This window comes from Solenopsis invicta, chromosome 1 (assembly GCF_016802725.1).
Source record: "Solenopsis invicta isolate M01_SB chromosome 1, UNIL_Sinv_3.0, whole genome shotgun sequence".
NCBI classification, from domain to species: Eukaryota; Metazoa; Arthropoda; class Insecta; order Hymenoptera; family Formicidae; genus Solenopsis; species Solenopsis invicta.
In genome coordinates this window covers 32619453-32629761 of record NC_052664.1, presented here as the reverse complement: position 1 = coordinate 32629761, position 10309 = coordinate 32619453, and the positions used below count along the sequence as shown (strand labels likewise).

At 43.3% G+C, this 10309-nt stretch overlaps 2 protein-coding genes across 5 annotated transcripts; one reads left to right on the top strand and one right to left on the bottom strand.

Annotated features, from left to right (window-relative positions):
• Positions 1 to 189: 189 nt before the first annotated feature.
• LOC105198709 (EF-hand domain-containing protein 1) lies at positions 190 to 4184 on the top strand. Its single transcript, XM_011165530.3, has 5 exons — positions 190 to 348; positions 428 to 668; positions 1171 to 1493; positions 1808 to 2262; positions 2696 to 4184. The coding sequence occupies exons 1-5, from the start codon at positions 297 to 299 to the stop codon at positions 3494 to 3496; spliced, it is 1872 nt and encodes a 623-aa protein (XP_011163832.1). The 5' UTR covers positions 190 to 296; the 3' UTR covers positions 3497 to 4184.
• On the bottom strand, positions 4059 to 9079 carry LOC105205914 (YTH domain-containing family protein 3-like). Of its 4 annotated transcripts, none has more exons than XM_039450142.1 (4): positions 8264 to 9079; positions 7950 to 7977; positions 5335 to 7286; positions 4059 to 5192 (listed from the first exon to the last, which is right to left on the bottom strand). In XM_039450142.1, exons 1-4 carry the CDS (start codon positions 8297 to 8299, stop codon positions 5118 to 5120), a joined length of 2091 nt encoding a protein of 696 aa, XP_039306076.1. In that variant the 5' UTR covers positions 8300 to 9079; the 3' UTR covers positions 4059 to 5117. The 4 variants fall into 4 exon arrangements, with proteins under 4 accessions (XP_039306076.1, XP_039306077.1, XP_039306081.1 ...); XM_039450143.1 differs by having other exon boundaries at positions 8620 to 9079; XM_039450147.1 differs by having other exon boundaries at positions 8652 to 9079.
• Between the last annotated feature and the right edge of the window lie 1230 nt (positions 9080 to 10309).

Below are 10309 nucleotides of genomic sequence, written 5' to 3'. Positions count from 1 at the left end.
ACCTCCTCTTAAGTTTCATAACTCGTTAAGTTCAAGCGTCGCGATCCACGACCACGACGTATCTTTCCTACGGTGGCGGCGGGTGGAGGGGCTGTTATATGACAACAGCTAATTGGTTAAATCGATAAGCAGGTGCGTTGTTATAGAGATACGTTTAAACAGAATCTTGAACTTGAAATCAGGCGAGCGAGTCAGAGCGAGTTGTCGATCAACGCGCGACAACGAGCATGTAAGTTATCGGCCAAAAAAGTCAAAAAGTTGTTCTTAGTTTCGATACGATATATTTCATCATCGGTATGGCAACTTTGCCGCTTTTACCAGGATATACTTTTCGAGACGTTACTGTAAGTGTTCTTAATTACATCATGATTGTAACTCAGCTTTTTCTATCTATTTTCACGTCATTGAATAAATTATTGATTGGAAGAATTGTGTGTGGGCTATCGGTTTCATATTTTGAGGGGTATAGTTTTCCAAATTGGTACTTTGATAGCTAATGAGGACGTATTGAACTTGTCATCGTTTCATAAGGTCAAGGATTACAAATTGCCCCATAAGCTCGACGTTTTAAATGGCTTTCCTGTGGTGCGCGATACTAATTACGGCATCGGAAGGAGACTGACGGACGCAGCATCCGTTCGATACGTTAAGGGTTTAGATCCTGTGGAGTAAGTAATTGCGGATCTTCCAATTCGAAAGTCACATTGCACTGATGTCAATTATATTATTTTATAAAATAATAACGTGCGTTTACAATAATTAAAATAATTGTCGAAATTATTGAAAGTAATTAGAATAATTATTTTACGATTCTAAATGTAATCTATATTGAATCGTGCATAAAATCCATATTTTATCACAATCATTAGTTTTCCAATTTATCCAGGACAATTGAAATAGCTATATTAATGGATTTATATAAAATGATTTTTGTCTCTCTATCGATATATTCGCATAAATCTTGAACGTGGACAATATGGGTTCTGAGTGTCACATTATTTTAAACTACTATCATTTTATTATTTTATTGCATATTATTAATATTTTATAGGATGAAAAATGATGTGTGAAATAATTAAATATACCGTGTATGTATTAAATAATAATAATAATAATAATAATTTAATCGCGATTAAATTATCTGGCTTTAATTTTGATTGTCATCGATAGATATGATATACGATCGATTTACGGTCGGGTGCCTTGCTACGTGTATCATCAATTTGTGCCTCATTACGCGTTGTTCGCGCAAAAGTGCCTTCGCTTCAAAGCCTTCTTCCGTCAAGGAGTCTTCAATTCTCCGAACGAGCATTATCGAGTTCGCCACGTAGACATCATTTACTATTTGGAAGACGATACGCTTTGCGTGATAGAGCCCGTGGTGAAGAACGCTGGTTTCCGGCAAGGCAAGCTGGTGAAACGCGATAAGATCCTGAAGAATGTCAAAGGGGATCTGTTTGCCTGGAAAGATTTCAATGTCGGAATCGATATTTGTACGTTGATGATTAGTAATCAAATTAAAATATTACATACACATATTTACACGTATAACGTTTTAACAGACCTGTTCTTTCAGTAGGTCCAAATTCACTTTGTGTGTGTGTAAACACATGTACGCATGCAAAATAAAAATTATTTCATCACTATTAAAATATCAAACACTGCTGTTATATCCTAACTTGAAAATTTAAAATATACACGTGTAGATATATGTACAAATAAATGAGACTTTTTTTTAAAGCTGTGGCCTAAAAAACCTTGACGACATATAAACGTTCATTAATTGAATCAACAATATTTCTCTTAGGCATTTACGGTGTGGTTTATCACATCGTCGATTGTGACCCGTTCACCAGAGAGTTCCTGACGAGTCAAGGTATCGACGTTGGTGAAAAGGAGAGTCTTCCCACGGATCCTTACACAGAGCAGCGCGACGCCAAATGCAGGATCGCACCATTGGGGGTGACACGAGTGATGAATGATGATCCCAGACGACGCTTCCTAGAATACGATGGTATGGTGTTGTCATTTGACGCTAGCTGGAACGGTGATCGCTATCGAGTGATGTATTTCCTGATGGACGACACTGTGGCGATTCGCGAGATTCATGAACCCAATGATGGCAAAGACCCCGTGACGATGCTGCTGAAGCGAATGCGCGTTCCCAAGAACTGGCAGAATCTACCGTCTTGGCATCCGAGTATCTACATGGAATATGGAGATCCCGAGATCGTGGAATACTGCACGCCGCAAGATTTTAGAGTAAGATTATTTCGACCAATAAGAAAATATTCAGCTTCGTACTAATTTTACAGAGAGAGATGCAACATTAAATTAGATCAAGTATTAACAGCGGATCATAAAATCTCCTTATAGGGAGTCTTTTTCACATGCTACTTGATTACAGAACGTAATCTTAAAATTGTTAGACCAGCACAGAAGTACGAGATACCGCCGCATATTAAAAGAACCAAAGGTTCAAGAATCGAGAAATAAATTTCTTTTTACATTTCAATTACAACTAGTAAATTGTAACAAAATAAATATACATATATTCTTAATATTAAAGAATTTTAATAACATTTTCGATTTCAGGGCACAATAGTTAAATTCAATAATAGTAAAAACACACGTTTTACACACGTTTTTCCAGAGGTAATTTTCAGAATCTCTTGTTATTACTTTGTCTACTCAGGTAGGCGAAACGATCCTCCTATTCGGACGACGCTTCTTGCTGCACGACTGCGACGTTTTTACGCGTAAATATTACTCCGACATGCTGGGCACACCGCAGCCAGACGCGATTCCAATTTCTACGAGTGTGGAAAGACCAGCACGGAAGTACGAGATACCGCCGCATATCAAGTTCGGCAGCCCCGAAGATACGTACGCCAGCTGTTTGTCGTTCGTACCGAAGCCACCCAAGAAGGACGTCATTCGCCAGTTGGCGAATTTTCCGAAAAAGTTGCGCTATTCCGCGCGAATGGATGCGGTGCACCCGGAAGATGAGGATCGCCACTTTGTGCTGGAGTACAGCCTGAGCAACGGCACCATTCAAATCAATGAAATCGAAAAACGTAATTCTGGCCGTCGCGAGGGTTGCTTCCTATCTTCCAGGTTAATTCCGAAGCCGTGCACGGAGAGGGACAACCCGGAATATTATACGCCGCAGGATTTTTTCATCGGCGTGCGCATCAACGTGTTCAATCATCGTTTCATCATTACCGGTGCTGATTTATTCGTCTATCGCTATGTCGAGGCAAACGGTGATAAATTCTGCCAGGAAGTTCGAGAGAATCTCCGAAATTATTTTCTACAGCAAGGTATGCTACAGGACGACATAGACATTGAAGCTAGAAAGATGCAAGAGCTAGAGGATGAACGAAAGCTTTTCGCGGATGATGTAATAAGAAACATCCAAGATGATACTAATGCGAGCAAATGTAGCGACAAAAAATTTGATATGACTGGTCAGAAAGAACTGACAATGGTTTAATTAATCAATCAACGCATAAATTTATCGGCGTTTTCAATACCGATCCATCATTCGATTCAAACCTATGAGGTTTGCTAATAAATCTTACAAGCAATTCTTTTTTCGTCCTTTATAAAAATAGCACTGCCTTATATACAGAGTAACCTGAATAATATTGACAAAAATTAGTTTCGTTGAAACAAATTTAAAATTGATTTCTCTTTGATCAAAAGCAGAATGCTGGATTACTGGATTATTAATAATTTTTAAATTGAGTGTCAAATGAAATTAAATGAAAAACGTGTTAAAAATTCGATTTTTTTTTTTTTTAATATTAATTTCATGTACATTTTTATAAAATTTAAAAATTAATTTTAAATATCAAAGAAGGAGCATCTACTCAACTTGTAACGTCAGAGTCTGTTCTCGTATTGATCAAGGAAATCGGTTATATTATTCAGTATCACTCACAATATAACATTGCCATCGTTGCAGAGACTGTTTATCATCTAATGAAAAAACAGAGATGCGTTTAACAGTAAGAATATCTCATGAAATGGTACAATAATAATGATCGTCGTCATCGTGTACATTACAGTAGATTAATTGTAATATTATTTCACTTTTCGTTATATTATTCTCAACTCATTTCTCTGTAGTCCATGAATAATATAATAATAGATGATATATTCGCAATACAGATATAGAATACACGTTAAAATAAACGCCAATATAATTTTCTGTATAATTCATTTTGTGAAGCATGATGGTTATAAATACAACTGAGAACGTTGTAACAAGCCCCTGCACCTTATTAACAATTAAGGGGGAATTCGACCCTTCTGTCGAGCTGCAGGCACCAGATTGAATGTTCATTGGTATTTAAAACGATATCTAATCAATCCAAATGACACTTGTTTATAATATAATGTTCTTATATAGATTTTTTCATTTTCAACAAAAGTTTAAGCATTTTACAAGGATTAGTCCACATATTTTTTTATTTTTTTTCTTCTATACCGCGTTTTCTTTCTTTCCCTCTTCGCCCCCCCCTCTCCCCCCCTCCTCTCTTCCTGTCTTCTGTCCTGTTTTATGATTTGTACGTTTAAGAAACACCTTTCGATGAATAGCACGCAACACCACACTATATACTTAATAATCGTCAGCGAGTTTAATCAAACATCCTTCTAGGAATAGAGCGTATTATCCTTTTCCTCTCCTCCTCCTCCTGTTTCTTTTCCTTTTCCTCTTCCTCTTAGGTTGCGGTTACATATTTATTTTACGATGATGCCAACGCGATGCTAGTGTTATCTCATTATCGGATTAATTATTTCAACGAAAGAACAACGCGGCCGAGGCTAACGACGAATGTTCGATCACAGGAAATCAGAAGAAGCCCATCGTGAATCCGGGAAAGCAAAGGTAAGTGGTAGGACGTGATTATTAGTCGTAGTGTGCTTCCTTTACATCGATTACTCTCGTTAACGGCATTACTCTGCAATATCGAGCGCTACTGACTACGTTTACACGGCTCGATTTACGCCGGAGTTATAACAGCAATATTGTAAAACTGGCCAATCATAAATATTCCTTTAAAGAATGGAATGATTATAATTAGCCAGTTTCATAAATACGGGTGTTACTAATCCTGATTAATTGTGACGTGTAAACGTAGTGACTGACGCGAACCTCCTCTGCCACCACGACCACCACGCTCCTGCAATAAAAGAACGTTACATCATTAAATGATCATAAGCGCGTAAGCCGTAAAACAAGAATCCCGTTTAAAGATAATGTGGAAATGATATAGAGATGGAGTAAAAAAAACTCAATAGATATATACATGTATGTATATCTACCTTGCGCTGATGCAGATGAGATTGGTGACCGTGCGGATGATGATCTCTGGACATGTCCGAGGCATGTCCCCTGTTCCTGTGATTGGAGGAAGAATGGTCGTGCTGTATGGGATTGCTCGGAACCTTGCGCTGATCCTCTTCGGCCTGCCGGCGCTCGTAATGCCCAAAGTCGTCGAAGATGCTCGTGGTGTGACGGTAGGTATGCAGAATACGCAATACCGTGACACCTTTCGCGTGTGGAACCTCTTGTGCGTCTCGCGAGTTGGTCACCGGCTTGTTCTCATTGTTCTCGAGCTTAATGTGTCGCAGTTGCACGTTAGGAACATCCTTCACATATATCCAACGGACGCGAAACTGACCTTTCCACTTGTCCTGGGACCAGACACTACTGTTGCACTGATAGTCAACAGGGGAGACCATCTGCGCCATGCCACAGAAATGACCGGATCCGTTTACAGAGAAGAACAGATAGAGGGGTGCACCCTCGCGACTCGCTTCTCGATAAGCCTGATCCAGCCGCTTGTTACCATGCTCCGTGCTGCACCAAATCTCATATTTGATGGACCGATGGATGTCATCCTCCGAATAGGATTTGATGACGAAAAACCTCGCGCCAGGTGCAGTTTGATCAAACTCCACGGGATTGTAGTCGTTTTTCACTTTCAGTTCGTCGAGGACCGGATGCGATGGATTACCCTGAGCAAGTTGTTGCTGTTGCTGTTGCTGCTGTTGATGCTGATGCTGCTGATGCTGTTGATGCTGCTGCATCTGTTGATGTTGCTGTTGGGGATGGTGCTGTTGATGGTGCGATTGTTGATGTTGATGCTGCTGCGATTGCGGCGGTAGCGGCATATGGATTTGCGCCTGTGACTGTGGCTGTGGGATCGGTGGCGACGTCGTGACCGTTGTCGTGACCGCTGCCGCCGCTGCCGCTGCCGCCGAGGCCGCCGCCGCCGCCGCTGCCGCCGCCGCCGTCGCCGTGGACGGCTGCCTGTTCCAGCACGGTTGTTGCGGCGGGGCCTGTTGATGCTGCTGACGTTGATGTTGCCTCTGGACGGGCGGCGGTGGCGGCAGAATCGGCGGCTGCACCTGCGGCGGCGGAGGCGCTGTAGGTGGCGGCGGTGCGGAAGACTTGCCCTCGCCCCACGTCCCAATATCCATGTTGTGCTTACCCGGTACGATAGGCGGCGGTGGCATGCCCGCTTTCTTCTTCATTCCTTGCGAGGAGGAGAGCGGCGGCACCGGTTTCGCCGGCTGGCTCGCCACGCTTGCCCACGTTATCTTTCTCGGTTCTTTCGGCTCGGGCTTGATTTGCTGCGCCACAACTTGCTGCGCCGGATGCTGCTGATCCTGCCGCGGTAACTCACCGCCACCACCACCGATCGACATACCCTGGACGCTCTGCTCGATGGTTTTGATCTCGCCGCCGCCGCCGCCACCACCACCACCGCCGCCGCCGCCGCCGCCGCCGCCGCCGCCACCACCACCACCAGTGCCGCTCGCCGCTTGCGTAGCGTAGCTCTCGTTACCGCGCGGTGGCTGATAGTAGTCCTCGTACTTGGTTCTCCTCGGTGTGCCCCACGTACTGAAATCACCGTTGCCATGGAAGTAATTGAACGGTGGCTGGCCGAACGCGCTGAAGCCACCGCCGGCTGCCGACGCCGAGAACATGCCGTCCATGCTGTACGCATCGTGGCTTATTTGACCACCGTAACCGGAGAGAAAGGCGACCGGATCGGTGCCGTTCGACCAGGTGCCGTCGCCAGCGCCGAACGTCTGATAAGGGAACGAAGTACCGGCGTAGTACTGGCTGTACGGGTCGCCGGTGCCGATTGGATAACTCGAGTGATGTTGAGCATTGTTGCCACCCCGCCACGAATCGAAACCGGTGTCCTCGCCAGCGGCATGCTCCGTTTGCTGTTGCTGCTGGTGTTCCTTAGGACCATTGCTCACTGTCCGAAACAGAACTGTCTTTACTCAATGTTCAAAAGAGTACGTGTATAGGAGCGATTATTAGGCACACGTTAAACAGCGTCATTAAACAGCAGCCACAAGAAACATCTATCGTTTGAGATAGATCAAACTCATCTTATACTCTTTTGTATATCAATTCGTTGATATACTTAATACGATATCAAGAGATTTTTTCCCAAGTAAAATATAAACTCACATTATAGATACTAGAACATGAATTATAGCTTTTTATTGTTACTTTACATCATTCAAATAGTAAATTAACAAAAGGTTAACATAAGTATCCAACATATATGCATAACTCCATAGTTACAGTTACACGATTGAAAAGTTTAAAATCAACACTGTTTTACTCTATGCGGAGACTGACAATAAGATTATTTTTATTACAGCATTTAAATCTTGCAATTTCATTCTGGAGCTTCAACGACATTCCGTCAGCTTCAATTTCTTCATTCACAAAGACAAGAAGACATTCTATTCATCGGCTATCAGAAAGGTGAAAAAGCTCAGACGAGAGCTCTTGTGAGAGTTCGCTCTTCCTCGCTCTCACATCGAACGCGCGCTCCTTTCGTCGAGAGTAACAGCGAGAAAAGGAATATGTCGTCGACACACGAGTTGCCGGCCGACCGGGTACTCACCTTGGTTGCCGGCTTGTCCTTTCATCCGCTGCATGCCGTCGCATGAAAAAACATACAAAATTTAGACAAGTGCCAGCCCTCAGCAACGGGTAACTGTAGCAGGGAGAGAAGGAAAGAGGGAGAGAGGGAGGAAGGAAGGAAGGTAGTACGTGTCAGTCGTCTGCCGCCGGCCGCCGGCCGCGGTAGCGGCAGATCGGCAACGGCAACGGCAACGCAACGAGAACGGCACGCGACACGACGCGGCACGACGCGGCGCGAGGCGACGCGGCGCGGCGCGTAGCGGCGCGTAACGCGCGTCAACACAACACACTGACCTGGTTTGAAACGGCGCCTGCCAATCCGCTTGACATAACCTGCGACTCGCGCGGCTGCCTCGCGGTCGTCGTCGTCGTCGTCGGCGGCGGCGGCGTCGACAACGACGGCGGCGGCGGCGGCGGCGGCGGGGCGGCGGCGGCGGCGGTGACCGTGTCAGAGCTAGGAAAATCGAGCTTAGGTTCTTGGGATGGAGAGAGAAAGAGAGAGAGAGAGGCAGAGACAGAGAGAGAGAGAGAGAGAGTAAGCGGTCGGTCGAGTCAAGGGTGCACCGGCTGGTGGGACGATCGCGAGCGCGGAGAATACATCCAGCGATCATCCAGCGTCTCTCTTTCTCTCTCGGCTCGGGCGCACATACACGGACACACGCGCACTCGCTGAATGACTGACTGACTGGCTGGCTGGCTGGCTGACTGGTTGGCTGACTCGCTCTAGCCTAGCTCGCTTGCTTCGTCGTCGGACGATATGGACTCCTCGAGCTGCTCGCGCACGGCGTCCCCGCGGCGGCTCCGTTCTCTATCGTGTTACTATTATTCCCGCTGTTCCTCGACGCGCGCGCGCGCGCGTCCGCCCGACGTGGCCGCGAGAACAGACCGCGAGCCTGACCGCGCACCAAATGTCCCCGGTCCGCTCGGAGGTCTCCGACGGAGCAGTTCGATGCGTTGACTCGCGTTGATCTCACTTGCGGCACGACGCGGCGACGGTCCACCGCGCAAACGACCCTCTAGTCAGTCACCGAGAACGGATTCCTCGGTTTCGAGCGACAACTACGTGACGTGCACTGACCTCCCGTGTCCACAGTCCACTCGCAGGCGCACCAACCCTCGTTCTCGATCGTCCCTAGACTCACCGCTGGTGCGGGCGGGCGGCCGGCAGTGCCGGCTTCCAGTTCCGCAGAGCGCGAAAGAATGGAGCATTTCAAGTTGACCGATAAGAAGAGCCCTTTTCATCTTTTATATATATATATATATATAAGATGATATATATATATATATATATATATATATATATATATATTTCTTTCTTTTTAAGGCGTTTTACCTCTGTCTTTCTCTCTCTGATATATTTTATGATGTAATAAATTGTAAATTAAATATTCAATCATTATAATTGCTGTGTATGCCCATGAAGCACAGAAGCTTGCAGCAACATTGCTGCAACGTTGCAGTGTACATTAAGATGTAATGTTACAAAAACTTTGCAAAAATTTTTTTGCAATATTCGACAATGTTTCAAAAATAATAGGCTTGTCTTTTTTTCATACCGCAAGACTAAACTTGAATTAATCTTTTCTTTAAATTCATTTTTCCTCTTTTTCTTTTCACATTAGAAAAAGAGAAAAGCTAAATCATGCAAAAAGTTCTAGGGCGAGGAAAACGAACAAATCTAATATCCTTTGTCTCATTTGCAAACGATACGTGCCGCCGCCATATGAACACGACAGAGTTCTATTTCTCGCAATTAAAAAATATACAAAAATAAAAAGCGTAGAATTATAAAATTTTTCATCCATATCTTAATAAGTAAATGAGATATACTTTGATAGTACAATTTTTGAATTTACTGTGTAAAAATTAATTCAGGGGTGATATATGATTCCTGGAATCATATATGTTAAAATGTAATAGCACCTAAAATATTATTAGAAATACCAACATGTTGTAATGTTGCTACAAAATTTTTAAAGACAGACCTTTTACCATTGCTTATAGCTTGCAGCAACATTTCATAACATTTTTGCAACGTTGCAATCTTGCAATAAAATATTTCTATAATGTTGTTGCTGTCTTTCTGTGTTGTATATGAGTAGTGTTAATATTACACTAATATACTATATTATATAAAATTATTTTATGGAATAATTATTTTAGTCTTGTAGATAAATCATAACATTAAAAAGCAAAGAAAATTTATAATAAAACTTGAGAAATTACAAAGTTTGAGTTTCAATTTGTACTATTTTTTATTTTTTCGATACTTCTTTTTAAACATTAAAATGTTTGCAATTTAAAATCTCAAAATAGACTTAAAAAATTTCATGTGGACTT

Bases quoted from the DNA above. Each gene is read 5' to 3' on its own strand.
- LOC105198709 (XM_011165530.3), top strand. From the start codon at position 297: ATGGCAACTTTGCCGCTTTTACCAGGATATACTTTTCGAGACGTTACT. The intron at 349-427 runs GTGTTCTTAATT...ATTGATTGGAAG, and splicing joins TTTTCGAGACGTTACTGTAA to AATTGTGTGTGGGCTATCGG. The intron at 669-1,170 runs GTAAGTAATTGC...TGTCATCGATAG, and splicing joins AAGGGTTTAGATCCTGTGGA to ATATGATATACGATCGATTT.
- LOC105205914 (XM_039450142.1), bottom strand. From the start codon at position 8,299: ATGTCAAGCGGATTGGCAGGCGCCGTTTCAAACCAG. The intron at 7,287-7,949 runs GTGAGTACCCGG...TGTTTCGGACAG, and splicing joins AGGACAAGCCGGCAACCAAG to TGAGCAATGGTCCTAAGGAA. The intron at 5,193-5,334 runs GTAGATATACAT...CTTTTATTGCAG, and splicing joins CTCATCTGCATCAGCGCAAG to GAGCGTGGTGGTCGTGGTGG.